Here is a 19,912-nt window from a genome sequence, read left to right as displayed (position 1 = left end):
AGCCCCCACAGGCAGGAGGCACAGAGGTCGCAGTAAGGCCCATTCAGCACACCTGAAGATGAGTCCCATGTCGCTGGAGCAGCAGAGAAGACACTGTATTTGGCAGGGAGTAGTGCTGGGGGCCGGGGCTACATGAAGCCTGAAGATCCCTTGGAGGAGGTGCAAACAGGCCTTGGTAGCAGCAAGAGTCACAGTGCACAGAGGTACCGTCCTGCAAGGAGAGGCAAGGGATTACCGTCTCCCAAGTTGGATAGCTGGCAGAGAGGTCCAAGGGCACCACTCCAGACCACAACCTGTGATGCCGGATCCACGCAGTTCGCCAGAAGAGCAGATCCACGCAGCCAGTCATCACTGCAGTTGATGCCTGTAGATGCAGGGAAGTGACTCCTTCACTCCAAGGGAAATTCCTTCTTACTTCTTGTGCAGGCTGAAGACTCGCCGAACTGAGAGGATGCACAACCGGGAAAATGTTGCAGTTGCTGGAAGGAGCAGGAGAAACAATGTTGCAGAGCGGATTGTCCCTAAAGTTGCAGATTGTTGGTTCCTTGAGGATCCAGTTGCAGTTCCAATGGTCAGAAGATTAAGTAAACGATGCAGAGGAGTCCAGCTGGAATCTTGGCCGTAGAATCTTAGGACCTGCCCAAGCGGGAGCCTCTACATAGCCCAGAAGGGGGGGGGATTGGTCACCTATCAGGAGGGGGCTGTGATGTCACCTGCCTGACCTGGCCACTCAGATCCTCCCAAGGGCCTCTACCCAGCTTGGATTCAAGATGGTAGAATCAAGTGGTAGAACCTGGAGGAGCTCTGGGCACCACCCCTGTGGCGGTGATGGACAGGGGAGTGGTCACTCCCCTTTCTTTTGTCCAGTTTCTCGCCAGAGCAGGGACCCGGAGTCTATGGACTGCAGCAAACTGGTTTATGCATGGAGGGCACCAAATGTGCCCTTTAAAGCATACCGGTGGCTTGGGGAGGCTACACCTCCCAAGCCTTATAACACCTATTTCCAAGGGGAGAGAGTCTTGCCTCCCACTCCCACAGGAAATCCTTTGTTCTGCCTTCCCCTGCTTGAGCAGGTTAAGCAGCAGGGGGGGGGCAGAAACCTTTCTGGAGGGTGGCCGCTACGCGGGCTCCTTGCAAAACCCAGGAAGACTGGTAGGAGCAATACAGGGGGTCCTCTAAGGAGCCCCCAGAGTGCATGGAATCATACAATCAATACTAGCAACCGTATTGGGGTATGATTCTGACATGTTTGACACCAAACATGCCCAGGTTCTGAGTTACCATTATGTAGCTGGACACGGGTAGTGAGTGACCTGTGTCCAGTACACATGTAAAACAGCATCCCCACACTTGCTAAGTCCAAGGAAATGGAGCTGGAGTTCGTAGGGGCACCTCTGCTCATGCAGGGATATCCTCACACACACAGGTGTTTGCACCCTGCCCTGGGCTAGGAGGGCCTGCCATATGGGTGACTTACAGTGACCTGGAGCAGTGACATGTAGTGAATGGGAACATGCATCTTTTCACGCAGGCTGCAAAGAAAGTTCTGCAGACACATTTTACATGGGCCCCCATGGGTAGCATAATACATGCTGCAGCCCATGGGTGGCATAATACATGCTGCAGCCCATGGCGGTCCACTGGTGCCCCAATGCCCTGGTTATCATATACTAGGGACTTACACAGGGCACCAGTACGCAACTGTATACAAAGTCAGGAACAGCCAAGTTTAGAGTGAGAGTGCACAGTCACTGGGGTGCTGGTTAGCAGGATCCCAGTGAACACAGTCAAAACATACTGCCAGCATACAAAAAATAGGGTACTTTCCTACAATGCTCATGCAGCTATGTCATCACCTGTGCTCTAGTGCACCCCGCCTTAGGGCTGTAAGGCCGGTTAGAGGGGTGACTTACCTATGCCACAGGCAATGTTTGGTAGGTATGGCACCCAGAGAGGGATGCCATGTCGACTTTGCCTTTTTCTCTCCTCCTGCAGTGGCAGTAGTAGTGTGCATGTATTTGGTGCCAGCCTGCCACTTCCAGGCGTGTTTATGACCACATGGGGTGAGAGCCTTTGTGCTCTCTGTGGCCAGAAACGAAGTCTGCACTGGGTGGAGGTGCTTCACACCTACCCCCTGCAGGACCTATAACACCTGGCAGTGAGCCTCAAAGGCTCAGGCCTCTTGTTACAGTTAGTGGAGATGCCCGCCCTCGGACAAAGCTCCACTTTTGGCGGCAAGTCCAGCAGGAAAATTAGGGAAAACAAGGAGGAGTGATCACTTCTGCTGTGACCACCCCTAATGCGTCCACAGCTGAAGTGACCCCCTCCTTGCAAAATCCTCCATCTTGGTTTGTAGGACAGAGACCAATAGGGTTAGGTCATTGTCCTCCTCCCCAAAGGGACTGGACACTGGAAGGGTGTAGTCACCCTCAGGGACAGTACTCATTGGCCACTGCCCTCTCACTCCTATAACGACCCTAAATCCAGGATTTAAGGGCTCCCCTGAACCTAGCTAACAGATTCCTGGCGACCTCAAGAAGAAAGAAGGACTGCTAAGCTGACCCCCCCAGCAGAGAAGACTGAAAAGACCAACCAAAAGACGATGCATCCTGCAGGACAAGCAGCCGCTTAAAACCCTCAAGAGGACTGCCTGCACCCAAGGACCATGATCTCCTGTGGACTGCAGCCCTGTCCAGAAAGAAACACCAGCAAAGGACTCCAGAACCGCCCTGGATCGCAATTCCTGCTCACTCTGCACCCGACGCCCATGGCCCATGTCCAGGTGGCCCAACTGACTACAGCTGGTCCCCAAGCAATTCTGATCTACTGTCCACCCTGGGTTGATCCCTCCTGTCCCAACACGACAATGTCTGCAGCCTAAATCCAGAGGACTCCTCTGACCGAAAAAAGGTACCCCTTGCACCGACAGCCCACTGGCCTTGGGGAACCCGACCTTTGGTGCAGCAACGTCTAGAAGGCGACCCTCCTCCTTGACCAGCCTTTGATTTTCCGGAACCGAACCCCTGGACTGCACCTGCAGCATCTTTGTGACCCCTGGAGCCCCCCTATAGGAAAGCATTGGGAGCCCGACGCTGTGTTTGCACCCAGCTGCCCCTGCGCCACTCAGGGTGTGTGTTTGGTGCTGACCTGTGTCCCCCACCTTGCTCCTCTAAACTCTCCAGGTCTGCCCTTGGAATACACGGGTACTTACCTGCAAGAAGGCCTGATTCCGAGTGCTCCCGGTCTCCATAAGAGCCCATGTTAAATCAACCTCAACTTTGACCTCTGCACCTGGCCGGCCCTGTGTTGCTGGTGGTCAGTGTTAACTTGAACCCACAACCTGTGGACATCCTAACACCCGAAGACTGGAACTGTAAGTCTTGTACTTACCTCGAAAATGTGCTAACTTTTCTTTTCCCCAGAACTGTTTCTGAAAATTGCACTGTCAACTGTTAAAACAGATATTTACTATTTATTCAAAAACCATATAATTTGCCAAACTGAAACAAAGTGGTATTGCTAAATATGTTGCATACTAACTTGAATCGTGTGGTTCTAGAAATAAAGTACCAAAATATATTTTTTGCTATATAAAAGCCATTGACCTGGAGTTAGTCATTGAGTGTGTGCTTCCTTTATAGCCTGTGGGTACAACAAATGCCTTGCACTACCCTCTGATAAGCATAACTGCTCAACCACACTACCACAAAAGAGAGCATTAGCATTATCTACTTTAGCCTCTCTGTTAAGCCTCTGGGGAACCCCTGGACTCTGTGCACACTACATTTCATTTTAATATAATATATACAGATCCAGCTTCCTACACACCCACTCAGTGAAAGAAAAAAATGCATCAATTTCTAGGTGTTTTTTCTTTTTAATTTTGCAAATGAAAATCTGGATGCATCAGCCGAGTGCTCTCATAATGAGCACTCAAATCTGACTAATATGACGTGTCTGTGGCTCTTTATCCCAGTTCTTTCTATGATCACAATTTTCTATTTTTATAGGTTGGTAAGATGGCACTCGACTATTTTATAATGAATGTGATTTTATTATGTTTGGCTGGTGCAGAAGAAGTGCTTCTTGTGAACTTCCCTTCCTACTAAGGATTGCAGAGCATTAGGCAGGCAGACTGATATTTTCAGGTGGCATACTTACTGTGTTAACTGTTTTTCTGTTTAAGAATTGGGGTGGCAGATCGTTTTCCCAAATTTTGAGAAGTGCTGACAAGCTTTTAGCTACCTCATTAGTCTTGTCTATGCTTACAACAGCACTGTGCATCCCTTTGTGTGACCAAGGCAGAAAGTGGATACAACAGGTCTCACCTTTAGGACTTTTTGGATGCTCTTGGCACCACACTGACTGGTCCTTAAAAATGGTCAACATTCTCTAGGTAAAAGCTGCATTGTCTTGACGTTGTTGCATAGTAATTGTGAGTCAACTAGAGAGAGTCCAAAAGAGGGCTGCACAGACCCAATACCACTCAGGAAGAAAGGTGAACAAGTTACTTACTGTTGGTAATGCTCTTTCCGGTAGAGACTATCTAACTGCAAATTCCTCACGTTTTGAATTTTCCACAGGAACCAGGATCTGGATTTTATTTTTAGCAATACCTCAGTGCGCAAGTAGGTGGCACTGTGCGGATCTGTACGGACACTGTTCTGCTGTGGCAATGATGTGTGGAGCCTTTATTAGGCTCCACTCCCGCACGCTGACGTCAGTTGCTTTTAAGGCTTTTCTAACGCATCCCCAGAAGCAGAACCTCAACACCAAATTTACTTTGACCAGTGTGCTGGTTCCTAGACCTGGATTTTATTAATAGGTGGAGCCCAGTTCAACGAGTAGTGAGGATGGGAGAATCAGTGAGAAATATGCAGTTAGTCGCTACCAGAAAGAGCGTTACTGAAGTTACTGATTGCTCTGATAGACACTTCTAGCCCCAGATACCTCGCCTTTTTGAACAGATAATTAAAGCAATCTCCATTAGAAGGTGGGTCTGTAAACTGGCTCAAACTAAAAAGCCCTATATGACCAAGTGGGTAAAATGGCCCTCTTGGTGAACCTGACTGACCAGTCAGTACTGCTTTGTGAATTCATGGAACAATGCACACAGACACCTGCCAAATGTCCAGCACAGGAATGCTACGTGCCAATACAGTAGCAGAATCTTTGGCCCTGGTGGAACGAGTTTGTAGACCTTCTGGAGGCTGCTTAGTTTGTAGCGGATCTTAATGCAGAGTACGCTACAATGGGAGATAATTCCAACCTACACAGCTTTATCTTTTCTTGCCCCAGTGAACCCCACAAGGTGCTGAAATTTCACTCTAAGTTCTTTGGTATGATCGATGTAAACGTTCAGTGCTGTTTTGGAGTCCAAACGATGGAGTCTCTCCTTCGCCTAAGAGAGACAGCATAGAATGCCAGCAGGGTAATAGTTTGACCTACGTGGAATGGTGTCACAACTTTAGGCAAGAAGGATGCTCACATCCGCAGAACCAGTTTGTCTGGGAAAACAATTGTTTACAGCGGATTGACACAAAAAGCCTGCAGCTCATCCACAACTTATGGTAATGAGTAACACTGTCTTGATGGTAAGACACCACAAAGGACAGCTGTGAAGTGGCTCAGAGGGAGTACACATGAAATATGTGAGGACCAAGTTGAGGTCCCACTGTGACATGACAAAAGGAGAGGGAGGAAACACGTGCTGGAAAATATTCATACAACATCACAACCGGTGACCTTGAAATATCTCGCTCTTAGTCTGAATGTCCTGGCCTAACATTTCCAGGGCTAAGGAAGGAAACAGAACAGAGTCTAGAATTGCTTCTATTAAGGAGAGCATCTGAGGAGTCAGGTGTGACTTCTGCACATTGATAGTAAGGTCTAAACATGACAGAAGGTGCGCCATATTTTGGAGGTAAGTGACAGCTGCCTGGCGCCAACCCAGTTCCAAAAGCCAGGTGTCAAGGAAGGAGGAAGACAGACTCACTAAAGGTGTGCTGCTACCACCGTCATTATTTATATTAACACCCAAGGTGTGCTGGTGAGACCAACGGGGAGCAAAGCAAATTGAAAAAGCCGCAAGTAGTGCCAATGGGCTTTCGGGCAATGACATTTGCTCCCTGCAGGTATAATGCCACCATACAGTCATCAGGGTTGGGGGAGCCAAGACCTAGGCCAGTGTGAGCATCTTGAATTCTTCCTTAGGGAGGTGTTGAACAGGTACAGGTCTAAAATAGTCAAAGGCAGCCATCTTTCTTTCGCATCAGGAAGTAGCAGGAATAACCTCCACGTCCTAATTTTGATGCAGGCACACTCTGAATAGCCCCTTTGGCCAATAGGCACTTCCTGCTGTAAGATAGACAGTCGTTCTGGGGATGGTGGATGATGAGGTGGAGTGTGGTGGTAATGAAGGGCAAGGTGTACCTCTTTCGGGCTATCTACACGACCCACCAGTCCAATGTTATGGTCTGCCAACCTGGCACGAATCATCAGATCCAGCCTCCATCAGGGTGGCTGTATTGCACTGAGGGCACGCTAAGGTGGGATTGGTAGGTGGGCATTCAGGGGGGCAGTGGACTGGGTAGCTCACCGGCCTTGACTGGGGCAATGGACTCCGTACCCTCAGCCATGGCCACAATTGTGCTGGGGCAATTTGCTGAGGCTGAACCGGCTGACAGTATGGGGTTCCTCTGCCGAAGCCGTAAAAGGAATGATACAGATGATAAAGCTGGAGAGGCAGGGCAGATAAGCCTCGGGGAGCATGGTGCACCACTGCTCTCCTTGAATAGCTCCAGAGAGGAATCTGCCTTCTCTCCCAAAGAGAAGTGCGCCAAAGGGTATGACTGCTTTCTGCATGAAAAAACAATTGATTGTAGACGGGTGCAGTGCCGAATAACAACGCTGGTGCCAATGGTTCATCTGATGGAACCGGTGGGGTCCAAGTCAAAGTGATCTTAGCTAAATCACGACCATCCTGCATGGCCTGGGTTAGGACAAGTTGGATGGCTACAGGACATCTGGAAAGACATGAACCACTGCATACCTAAGAGTGTGGGAATAGCAGCAAAGCTATCAAGTGGTATTCACGAACCTAAGAGCGAAACTGGTGGAAGAAAATACCCTCTTCCCAAATGACTGCACCCATTTGGATTCCATATCAGGAGAGTTGTCTGAAAGATATTCTGGTTCATCCACCTCCCAGATGCGTACACCATCAAGCTTTCAGGGGAGGGGTACTAAGATAACAATCTAGGTCATAATTTGGTAACTGACTGGTGGCCAGAGCAAGGTATGGCTGTGGCATCTAAGTGTATATCTGTGAGAGAATCACTGAAGGGCAAGAGGGTTTCACAGTAGGTGTATTCGCTGAGATGTTTGTCTCAGCTGGAGCACTTCTGTCAGGACACTGGTTTTGACCTCCAAGGTGGAAAGCCAGAGGTCAAGAACTTTGGATGCCCTAGGCATGACCACTCCGTAAGGAGTACTTTCCTTAATGGCAGGCCATTGGGGAGGAGAGGCGGTAGGGAACAGGAGTCCCAACTCAGGAGGCGTGAAGGAGTGGCACGGCACTGATGTCTTGAAGGTCATCTTACCAATTGTCCTAGTAGTATGGCTGTCCTGTCTTGTCACCCTGATCATGGCTGTCCAAATTCATATGAAATAAGGAATACAACGTGTTTTTACTTGAGCAGGTGGTAAGGTACGGTTGAGGGGTGGAAGGGGGAATAGCACCCCAACAGAAATTCAGAGTGACCTCGTCTGGCTCATAGCAGCATTAACTCTGTGTCAGAGCCCCGTGGGCACCTTGTCCTCTGGTGCCTATGGATTCGGCATCGGCATCAAGCGTGGAATGTGGTGCCAGAAGCGCATATGCTGCAGGAGCCGAGGAGGCACAGTGGTGGATTAAACTTTGGTACAGGACATATCCACAAGCAGTATCCCAGAAGGAGGGCTTCTTTGTTCCTTGGGGACAGGTAAGGAACTAAAGAATCTGAGCATGGCCTCACAGAACTCTTTGATCTCACAGAAACTCTGTTTGTGTCTGGGCAATTTGCGGGATGGGCTCTGAGGTCTACTGACTTTGGGAGCAAGATGGAGAGACATTGAAGAAAGGAACTGACATCAGTACATAGGAGCCGTGCCTATATAGGCTATGTACGTCATCTCCTGAGTAGGCTGGCGTCAGTGCAAGGCCTCATGTCGCCACCTACTGGCTCGCAGAGGTACTGCTGAAAGTTTCCGGATCCAGTCTGATGGTTGATGAATAATCAAACTGTGGAAAATCTGTGGGCAGAAGTCTCTATCAGACGTTTAATGCATAGTCACATTCAAAAGCTGTTCCATAATCAGGTACAGTGTTGGTCTGCCTGTGTATGTACTTCCAAACCCACACACTGGGTGGTGGTAGAGGTAGGCAATAGTCACTCAACACTGCAGACTGAAAGATTACGGAGAATGGCCTGGGTACACATACTTGTGTATGGAAACCTCCAGAATACTCAATGGAGTAGAGAAGATGACCCAAGAAAATTTACCACACTATTACCGTTACACTTTAGTTAAGTCTCAGCTCAACAGAGACTATGATCCTACCTGGTGGCCAACCAGCCTTCCAGAAAAATCAAACCATGGGACTCAACGTATATATAAGTGCATATGCGCTGCTATAACTAAGGTAAAGGATAGAGGTACTCCTATGCCACACTAAAGCAGAGAAGATAAACAAGGTAACACACCCACATTTGTGAAAAAAGGTCCGGACCAGTAGTGAGAGCTGGTTGGAAGGGTCGTACAGACAGAGCAACTTGCAATAATGCCTGCAATAATATTATCTATAAAAGAGATTAATTACATCCATACCTACTAGAAAGGAAAATATGTGGTGGCAGCTGATGTTTCACTGATGCAACCTGGATTGAGGCAAGGCCAAAATGGGCAGAAAAAAATGTGGAAGGGTAACTTAGGGACCAATACTTTACTTTTAAAACACAAGTAGTCCGGTTCTAGCATTTCTGCTAAAGGTATTGTGGCCAAGATACTCTGAAAAGAAGCCGTGATCAGTGTTATTCCTTAAGTCGGAGATTACCCTGTGCTGTGTGCATTACATGTCCAGCTTCTATAATAAATGTACGTATGAAAGTATTCACCCAGACTGCAAAACAGACTACAGTATATGATGACCACCGGTCTACACCCATATAGGATTTTTTTTAAGTTGCACAATCCGAATAACCAACCTCTGGCGTTTACACAAGGTTTTGACCATGTGCCAAAGACTCGAGGGATCGCTCGGATTTGAGTTGTATGTTACTTGTGCTAGGAAAAAATAATGTTGGTTCGGTATTTGTTTAATATGCTAGGTTGATATTCTAACAGCCAGTGGCTCCTGTCAGTCAATGGGGTTCTGTTATACTCATTCCCAAAAGTAAAAGGCACCTGTTGGAAAGTGGATTATTTGGGTGCAGGTAAGTACCTACACTTAGCAATAGGCCACTAACCCCCACTAGGTTCAATCAGGTCTCAATAAATGAACCCCAGCTCAACCCTTGGTAGCTTGGCATCGAGCGACAAGGCTTAACGTAGGAGACAAAGTGTGAAAGCATTCACGTATCACAAAACAGTAATTAAATAAGACACAGGAAACAGTTTAAAAATCCAAACCCAATTCAATAGGAATGAAAATGTCACTTACCCAGTGTACATCTGTTCGTGGCATCAGTCGCAGTAGATTCGCATGTTCTGCAATAGCTCGCCATCTGGTGTTGGGCCGGAGTGTTACAAGTTGTTTTTCTTCGAAGAAGTCTTTCGAGTCACGGGACCGAGTGACTCCTCCTTTTGTCTCCATTGCGCATGGGCGTCGACTCCATCCTCGATTGTTTTTCCCCGCAGAGGGTGAGGTAGGAGTTGAATTGTAGTAATAGTGCCCATGCAATGGAGTGACTAAGTATGCACTTATTTAAGGTTGAGATGATACATATATAAATAATTGAAGGTAACTTCCAAACTGCTACAGGCTCCCGGGGAGGCGGGTGGGCACATGCGAATCTACTGCGACTGATGCCACGAACAGATGTACACTGGGTAAGTGACATTTTCAGTTCGATGGCATCTGTCGCTGTAGATACGCATGTTCTGCAATAGACTAGTAAGCAGTTATTTCCCCAAAAGCGGTGGATCAGCCTGTAGGAGTGGAAGTAGTCTGAAATAATGTCCTTAATACAGCTTGACCTACTGTGGCTTGTTGTGCGGATAACACGTCTACACAGTAGTGCTTGGTGAATGTGTGAGGCGTAGACCATGTGGCTGCCTTACATATTTCTTGCATTGGGATGTTTCCTAGAAAGGCCATGGTAGCACCTTTTTTTCTGGTTGAGTGTGCCCTTGGTGTAATGGGCAGCTGTCGTTTAGCTTTAAGGTAGCAGATTTGGATGTATTTAACTATCCATCTGGCTATACCTTGTTTTGAAATTGGGTTTCCTGCATGAGGTTTTTGAAATGCAATAAAGAGTTGTTTAGTCTTTCTGATGTTCTTTGTTCTGTCAATGTAATACATTAATGCTCTTTTGACATCTAATGTATGTAGTGCCCTTTCAGCTACGGTATCTGGCTGTGGAAAGAACACCGGAAGTTCCACTGTTTGATTTAGATGGAACGGTGAAATAACCTTTGGCAAAAATTTAGGATTGGTCCTTAGGACGACTTTATTTTTGTGTAGTTGTATAAAAGGTTCCTGTATAGTAAACGCCTGAATCTCGCTTACTCTTCTCAGGGAAGTAATGGCGATGAGAAATGCCACCTTCCAGGTTAGGAACTGTATGTCGCAGGAGTGCATGGGTTCAAAAGGTGGACCCATAAGTCTAGTTAGGACAACATTTAGGTTCCATGAAGGAACAGGTAGTGTTCTTGGTGGTATAATTCTCCTAAGGCCCTCCATGAATGCTTTAATGACTGGTATTTTATATAGGGAAGTTGAATAGGTAGTCTGCAGGTATGCAGATATTGCTGCAAGGTGAATCTTAATGGAAGAGAAAGCTAGGTTAGATTTTTGTAAGTGAAGCAAGTAACCCACTACATGTTCTGGAGTTGTGTGTAATGGTTGTATTTGATTAATATGGCAGTAGCAAACAAACCTCTTCCATTTACTTGCATAGCAGTGCCTGGTGGATGGCCTTCTTGCTTGTTTTATGACTTCCATACATTCTTGGGTAAGTTGTAAGTGCCCGAATTCTAGGATTTCAGGAGCCAGATTGCTAGATTCAGCGATGCTGGATCTGGGTGTCTGATCTTTTGGTTGTGCTGTGTCAACAGATCTGGCCTGTTGGGCAATTTGATGCAGGGTACCACTGATAGGTCTAGCAGCGTTGTGTACCAGGGTTGCCTTGCCCAAGTTGGTGCTATCAATATGAGTTTGAGTTTGCTTTGACTGAGTTTGTTTACCAGGTAAGGAAGGAGAGGGAGAGGAGGAAAAGCGTAAGCAAATATCCCTGACCAGTTCATCCATAGGGCATTGCCTTGGGATTGTTTGTGTGGGTATCTGGATGCGAAGTTTTGGCATTTTGCGTTCTCCCTTGTCGCAAACAAGTCTATCTGAGGTGTTCCCCAGAGTTTGAAATAAGTGTTCAGTATTTGGGGGTGAATTTCCCATTCGTGGACCTGTTGGTGATCTCGAGAGAGATTGTCTGCGAGTTGATTTTGTATCCCTGGTATAAACTGTGCAATTAGGCGAATTTGGTTGTGAATTGCCCAATGCCAAATTTTTTGTGCTAACATGCTTAACTGCGTGGAGTGCGTCCCTCCCTGCTTGTTTAGATAATACATTGTTGTCATGTTGTCTGTTTTGACGAGAATGTATTTGTGAACTATTATTGGTTGGAAAGCTTTTAGTGCTTGAAAAACTGCAAGAAGTTCTAGGTGATTGATATGCAGTTTTGTTTGATGTACGTTCCATTGTCCTTGTATGCTGTGTTGATCGAGGTGTGCTCCCCACCCTGTCATGGAAGCATCTGTTGTTATTACGTATTGTGGCACTGGGTCTTGAAAAGGCCGCCCCTTGTTTAAATTTATGTTGTTCCACCACAGAAGCGAGAGGTAAGTTTGGCGGTCTATTAACACCAGATCTAGAAGGTGACCCTGTGCTTGAGACCACTGTGATGCTAGGCATTGTTGTAAGGGCCTCATGTGCAGTCTTGCGTTTGGGACAATGGCTATGCATGATGACATCATGCCTAGGAGTTGTAATACCATCTTTGCTTGTATCTTTTGTGTTGGATACATGCGTTGTATGATGGTGTTGAAATTTTGAATTCTTTGTGGACTTGGAGTGGCTACTCCCTTTGATGTGTCTATTATGGCTCCCAGGTATTGTTGTACCTTGCGTGGCCGAATCTTGGATTTTGTGAAATTGACGGTGAACCCTAGTTTGAAGAGGGTTTGTATGATATGATTTGTGTGATTTGAGCACTCTATTAACGAATGGGCCTTGATTAGCCAGTCGTCTAGATATGGGAACACATGTATTTGCTGCCTTCTGATGTGTGCAGCGACTACCGCTAGACATTTGGTAAAGACTCTTGGTGCGGTTGTTAATCCGAAAGGCAGTACCTTGAATTGGTAATGTATTCCTTTGAATACAAACCTTAGGTATTTCCTGTGCGATGGGTGAATTGGTATATGGAAATAAGCATCCTTGAGGTCTAAAGTTGCCATGTAGTCGTGCAGCTTTAGCAATGGCAATACTTCTTGTAGTGTGACCATGTGGAAGTGGTCTGATTTGATGAAAGTGTTGACTACTCTGAGGTCTAGGATTGGTCTCAGTGTTTTGTCCTTCTTTGGTATCAGAAAGTACAGTGAGTAAACTCCTGTGTTTATTTGTGTGTTTGGCACTAATTCGATTGCATTCTTTTGCAATAGTGCCTGCACTTCTATCTCTAGGAGATTGGAATGGTGTGTTGTTAAATTTTGTGCTTTTGGTGGTATGTTTGGAGGGAACTGTAGAAATTCTATGCAGTAACCATGTTGGATAATTGCTAGAACCCAAGTGTCTGTAGTGATTTTCTCCCATGCTCTGTAATAATGACCTATTCGTCCCCCCACTGGTGTTGTGTGGAGGGGGTGAGTGACATGTGAGTCACTGTTTAGTAGTAGGGGTTTTGGGGCTTTGGAATCTTCCTCTATTTCTAGGGAATTGCCCTCCTCTATATTGTCCCCGAAAACCTCCTCTATACTGTCCTTGGTAACTGGACGGTGTGGCTTGTGAGGTGCTGGCTTGTGTGCTTTGACCCCGAAACCCCCCTCGAAAGGGCGGTTTACGGAATGAGCTGTAATTCCCTCTGCTCTGCGGGGAGTAGAGTGCGCCCATGGCTTTGGCAGTGTCCGTATCTTTTTTGAGTTTCTCAATCGCTGTGTCCACTTCTGGACCGAACAGTTCTTTTTCATTAAAAGGCATATTGAGAACTGCTTGTTGAATCTCTGGTTTAAATCCAGACGTTCGGAGCCATGCATGCCTTCTGATAGTTACAGATGTATTAATTGTCCGTGCAGCTGTATCTGCAGCGTCCATGGAGGAGCGGATCTGGTTGTTGGAGATGGCCTGTCCCTCCTCAACCACTTGTTTTGCCCTATTTTGGAAGTCTTTGGGCAGATGTTCAATGAGATGTTGCATCTCGTCCCAGTGGGCTCTGTCATAGCGCGCAAGTAGTGCCTGGGAGTTCGCGATGCGCCACTGGTTTGCAGCTTGTGCTGCGACTCTTTTACCAGCTGCATCAAACTTGCGGCTTTCTTTATCTGGGGGTGGTGCATCTCCAGATGTGTGAGAGTTGGCCCTTTTCCTAGCTGCTCCTACAACAACAGAGTCTGGTGGCAGCTGTGTTGTGATGAAAGCCGGGTCTGTAGGAGGCGGCTTATACTTTTTTTCCACCCTTGGTGTGATTGCCCTACTTTTGACCGGGTCCTTAAATATGTCTTTTGCGTGCCGGAGCATACCAGGGAGCATAGGCAGGCTTTGGTAGGAGCTGTGGGTGGAGGAGAGTGTGTTGAACAGGAAATCATCCTCGACCTGTTCTGAGTGGAGGCTTACGTTGTGAAATTGTGCTGCTCTAGCCACCACCTGAGAGTACGCGGTGCTGTCTTCTGGTGGAGATGGTTTTGTAGGGTATGCCTCTGGGCTGTTATCTGACACTGGGGCGTCGTATAGGTCCCATGCGTCCTGGTCTTGGTCACCCTGGCTCATGGTGGTGTGAGCTGGGGAGTGTGATGGCGTTTGTGCTGGTGAAACGTTAATCACGGGCGGAGGAGAGGGTGGTGGTGTAACTCTTTTCACCACTTTTGGTTGTGGTGCTTGTTCCGTCTGGAACTCCAACCTTCTCTTTCTCCTAATGGGGGGAAGGGTGCTTATTTTTCCTGTCCCCTGCTGAATGAAGATACGCTTTTGCGTATGGTCCGCATCCGTTGCTTGTAGCTCTTCCTCAAACCTATGCTTCTGCATTTGGGAGGTTAGCGAGTGCTCTTCTGTATAAGAGCCTGAAGCTGGGTCGCTTGCAGTTTGTTTCGGCGTCGAAACTGTGTCTGCGTGTTTTTTCGGCTCCGAGGTGACTTTTTTCCTTTTCGGGGCCGAAACCTCTCGGCGTCGATCTGTTTCGGTGCCGCTGTCTCGGCGTCGAGCCGTGTCCACACCGGCATCTCGGTGTCGAGGCTTGTCTCCAGCACTTTCTCGGTCCCGAGAAGGCTGCGTGCCGGTGTCTCGACCGGAGTCGGACGATCTCGGCACTGTTTTGGCCTTTTTCGGTGCCGACGGTCGGTCACCGAATTTATGGGTGGAGCCATGGCCTGGTGGCAGTGGCGTCCCCTGGGCCTTGTAAATGTTTCTTTGTGTGGTTTTCGACGTCTTACTCACGGTTTGTGTATCGTCGAATCCTTCGGAGTCTGAGTCTTGGATCGAGAAGGTACCTTCCTCTTCCTGTTCCTCGAACTCCCGTCGGGCTGTCGGTGCGGACGCCATTTGAAGTCTTCTGGCTCGACGGTCTCGGAGTGTTTTTCTGGACCGGAACGCACGACAGGCCTCGCAGGTGTCTTCGCTGTGCTCAGGTGACAGGCACAGGTTGCAGACCAAGTGTTGGTCTGTGTAGGGGTATTTATTGTGGCATTTGGGGCAGAAACGGAACGGGGTCCGTTCCATCGGCGTTCTTCAGCACGCGGTCGGGCCGACCAGGCCCCGACGGAGGATCGCAAAATTACCCCGAAGGGCACCGGAGCTCTTCGATCTTCGATGCGGTGTTGAATGTAGGTATGCCGATCCCGAACGCAACAATACCGACGAAAATCTTCCGAAATTAACTATTTTTTCTGTTCCGAAACTCGGAGCGACAGGAACACGTCCGAACCCGATGGCGGAAAAAAAACAATCGAGGATGGAGTCGACGCCCATGCGCAATGGAGACAAAAGGAGGAGTCACTCGGTCCCGTGACTCGAAAGACTTCTTCGAAGAAAAACAACTTGTAACACTCCGGCCCAACACCAGATGGCGAGCTATTGCAGAACATGCGTATCTACAGCGACAGATGCCATCGAACATATAGTTATCTTTCATTTGACACCAAAACGAATACAATCGGATAAGGCAAACCGGAGGTATGCATTTTTAAAGAATTTGTGTTTTTTAGCGCATAGAAACTAATAGCGCCAATCTGGTAATCTGGTCGCACCTCGACCCAGGAAAAGTCAAACTTTGAGGCCGACCGTGATGGAGTCCTGCCCAGCTACAGCAAGCGGGAGGCCTTGGTCAAAAGTTTATCTTTGGACTTAGTTGTTTTCTTGAAAATTTTCTTTGGCGGGACGAAGCTGCCAGTCCGATCTGACCTCCTGGAGCCCTTCCTCGGATACGCTTCGCAGGAGACCTCAGTGAAGGTTTCCTTGTTCGGACTTTGATTTTTCAAGATGAAAATCCTTTGACCACGACAAACCTGAATCTTGATCCGATGTCCCTTGAGCCCTCTACGGATACACTGCGCGGGAGGTCCCGGTCAACTTTCTACGTTCTGACTTAAACACTTTTTCTGAGATTTTATTCAGGAGGACGAACCTGTAAGTCTGGCTGTCACAGTTGAGGCAAGCAGGCTAGACTCACTGCGGCAGGTCGGTCCCTCTATGGAGCTTTTTTTTTTTTTTTTTTTTAAGTTCACCAATCTTCTCCAAACTTCTGGACCTTCTTCCAGAAGGTCTTTTAAGGTCCTTCAGGAGTTCACCACTCATCCCAAGGTTCCAGAAGCTCCGAGTTGCTCCTTGAGGGTGCGGACTCCAACTCTCAGACTGCACCTGGCTCAAACTCCAAAATGGCCACTGGACAGTGGTTAGCTGGTAATTTTCCTCAGGATTTGATGCAGGGACTCTGGTTAGCTATTTTTCACCTGTAGCAAACAGGAAGTTCCATCCTTGAACCAGTTGAAGCCAGGCAAAGTCCTCCTTGTGGCGATGCCCAAGTGTGCAGCTGGTGCACTCCCTCAGAGTGCAGTGTCCGGGTGCCGGTCAGGGGTCCAGCAGGGCAGTCCTCCTTCTGATGTTCCTCCTTGTATGGATCAGAGGTGTGGGTGCAGCTCTGCCATATTTATCCTTGTTCCTGGGTGAAACACATGGGGATCCTGGGTATCGAATCACAGGCAGTTGCCTCCCCCCTGTGATGACCACTTCCTAAAAAGTGGAGAAACATTCTTCGAAAGTCTGACAAGGCTGAAAGGAGGTTAGATCTGGCTGAGCCCACCCACTGGTGTGGCTTAAATCTTAAACACACCCCTCTCCTAATCTAATCAAGAGGGCACCTAATTATCTGGAGTTGCAGGATGTGAAGGAGGTGCTGGGCTCCTCCAAATGTACTTCCCTGCCTTTGAAGACCAGTTTGGCCATCCTCTTCCTGCTTCCCCATCTGCTGGGGCAGATCTCCTCCTCCTCCTCCTCCCGGCACATCCTGCGTGTTCAGCCCAGGCCACTTCACACCTCATCAAGGCAACCTGGCCAGGCTGCCAGAGGCTGGACAATCTGAGAAGGCCACTACAGAGCTGAAGTTTGCAACTTTCAGGTAGAGTTTTAAAACTCTTTACCTGAGCTAGTTATATTAAATCCAACAATTGTAAATTGTAGGATTCATTATAACAATTAATTTGATACCGAACTCAAGCTGACACTTAAGGGGACTTTATAAATTAAAATAAAGTCTCCCCGTTTTAGCCTCAAGACACCATTCGCTACAGTGAAGGAAAAACGAATTTGGCTATTTTACATCACCAGGGGTTATAAAACTATTTTTATAAGGTCCCTGCTTATGGTTACATGGCACCCAAACCTAGTGGCACACAGCGCACACCAAGGGTGACATATGTAAAAATAAGGTAGTTTAAGCCTTAGGAAGTACTTTTAATTCCAAAGTCGAATTTGCATAGAACTTTAGTTTAAAAGCAGCCAGCAAGGCCTGCCTTTAAAATGACACTGGGCACCTCAGCAGTGCACCTATGGGTGCAACACCTATGCTGTGGTCCCTAAACCTACATGCCCTACCATATACTAGGGACTTATAGGTAGGTTGATACTGCCAATTTTAATTGGCCTAATTTGCATATCCACTTTACACAGAGCACTGGCCTTGGGACTGGTAAGCAGTACCCAGGGCCAGCCAAGAGTCAGTAACCACCAGTATCTGTCCAAAAGGTTTGGGGGTGACCAAGGTAAAAAGGAGGACTTTCCTACAGCACCAGGTAATGAAATTAATTGAACAGGCAACTGACTTTAGGAAGTGGCATCACAATATGCTCATTACATGTTCTTTTGTATGACATCCACAATAAATGGGCCACAGATTGTTCAACATGGTTAGCTTATTTGCTTATACTTCTGCTCCAGATAGTAAACTGGTATAACTCAGTCAACTTCCAATACTACAATAGGTACATGATAAGAAAAAGGCAGGATTTCTGACATCTGTATTTGGTCCCATTACTCATTTGTGGATTGTTCGAAAACACTGGGCCAAATTTTCGATTCCAGTATGTTTGGCTCTGAATACGGTAGTTGTCCATCTAAAATTCCAGTATGTGCTCCAAAACTGTACATTCACAACAATGACACACTTTGTCCAACAAAATAAGGGAATGTTAGGCAATTATATTTGGGTACTGGTCCACAAGAGAACCTGATACCAATACACATTCACTGTTGATCTGGTTATGACTGATCTACTTGGAAATTACTAGATGATTCAAGTGACTGCAATACATGTTTTGTGCTTTGAATCAGAGGGAACTTTACAAATATTTACAATTGGTGGGCCCAGAACAGACTGAATGATATCATAGTTCTTGGATTTGGAAGCACCAGGTATGCAGTACTCTAGGATGAATTAGCAGGCTCAAAGAAATTGGGTACCATGCTTAAACAGATGGATCTTTAAGAAGGATTTGAACGTTTGTTGGAGACAACTATGACAACAGATTAAGTTGGTCTGAAAAAAAATACACAGGACTCCAATGGAAAATTCCACCAGCAAATCTATTACCTTATGGATTAAAGACCTGTTTGGTCTATATGCAGAGCAACTAAGATTGATTCAGTTTAATTATTTACGTCACCTGCATACTTTATTAGAGACAAACTGAAGGGGCATTTATTTTCCTCACTGTATGTTGTAAGGTGATCCAAGGACACTACTGTGAGGTCTGAGACAATTTAGAGGTGCTGGCCAGTAAACCAGAACTGGATCCCATTTTGGATACGATCAAGACCTTTACTTGGCCAGAGGTGTCGTAACATCATTACATCTGTTCATGTCATAGCCACAGGTGACAATGCTGAACATTAGCAGGAAGCTCCAGTGGTCCACGAGTGGCTGTGTGGCAATATAATGCCAGTGCCTACTCGCAAAAACAAAGATACTAGGAATACGGCATGGGCACTTTGATTTCCTAACACAGACTAATGATATGGTCTCACAATATGCTTAAGTTGCGGTGACCCTTATTTAAGCAAAATATGAGTAAAGTTATCTGCTGGACTAAAAACAGGTGGCCAAACCATGCAAGAGAGAAGAGTGCAGCCCCGAGTCATGCTGTGAATTTATATTCATAGCAAAGTGTGGGGGAAACCAAAACCTTTTGTTAAGTAATGAATTTTTCAGAAAAATACCAATACAGTGTTTTATAAAAAGAAAAACACCTATATTCACCTATTTGATATACACTTATCATGGGCTAAAGGGAAATGTACTTACTGATCAATATGGATTTTACTGTGTATGCTATTAAGTCAGGAAGATTCCTTGAGGGAAACGCAGGGACTTTCCTTAACCAATGCTTAGCTCATTTTTACAAAATCTTTAGAACGATTAAAGCCTACAGTAGGATGACAGTTAACTTAAAAAAAAAAAAAAAAAAAAAATAGGTTTTAGCTAAAACAATAGGCAATTTTACCCCCACAAGAATGACGGAGATTATTGCTTTCTGGCAAGACCATTATTTGGATAACAATTAACCTTATGACAAAGGAAATCAATATAGTACATCAACAAGTAATTATTTCATCAATAATACTCATACTCAACTCACCTGCTTGTACTATTTGCTTTACCTTCACTAAAGGCAACAATTACCTGTGAGTGTCCTACACATGATTTTACTTTCTGTTGTGCCTGTTTACATACGATATTAGTTTTAATCTCACCTTGAAGTTCAGCACATTTCTGTTTACTAGTTCTGGCCAGATCCTGGGCTTCAAACAAGTCTTTATGCAACTTCTGAATATCGTGTTTTGTCTCATTATTTTCTGACTGTACATTCTGCAACTCATCTGATTAAAAAAGAAATCAATACTTTTCTTTAAACTTTGTGCTGGTACACTTTGGTAGTAATATTAATACGAGGTGTACTT

The 19,912-nt window shown here is 46.5% G+C and overlaps 1 protein-coding gene across 6 annotated transcripts in view; it reads right to left on the bottom strand.

Moving 5' to 3' along the window:
* The window catches only part of SLMAP (sarcolemma associated protein), a 793,819-nt gene that overhangs the window by 240,572 nt on the left and 533,335 nt on the right, over nucleotides 1-19,912 (bottom strand). For all 6 annotated transcript variants that reach the window (XM_069206475.1, XM_069206474.1, XM_069206478.1 and 3 more), the window contains one exon: nucleotides 19,706-19,831. In XM_069206475.1, the coding sequence (XP_069062576.1) occupies nucleotides 19,706-19,831 (126 nt within the window). The remainder of the gene's footprint in view (nucleotides 1-19,705; nucleotides 19,832-19,912) is intronic.

The sequence above is a fragment of the Pleurodeles waltl genome, chromosome 9 (genome assembly GCF_031143425.1).
Source record: "Pleurodeles waltl isolate 20211129_DDA chromosome 9, aPleWal1.hap1.20221129, whole genome shotgun sequence".
NCBI lineage: Eukaryota > Metazoa > Chordata > Amphibia > Caudata > Salamandridae > Pleurodeles > Pleurodeles waltl.
Note: the sequence above shows the minus strand (reverse complement) of the source record. Positions and strands in the feature narration are given on the sequence as shown.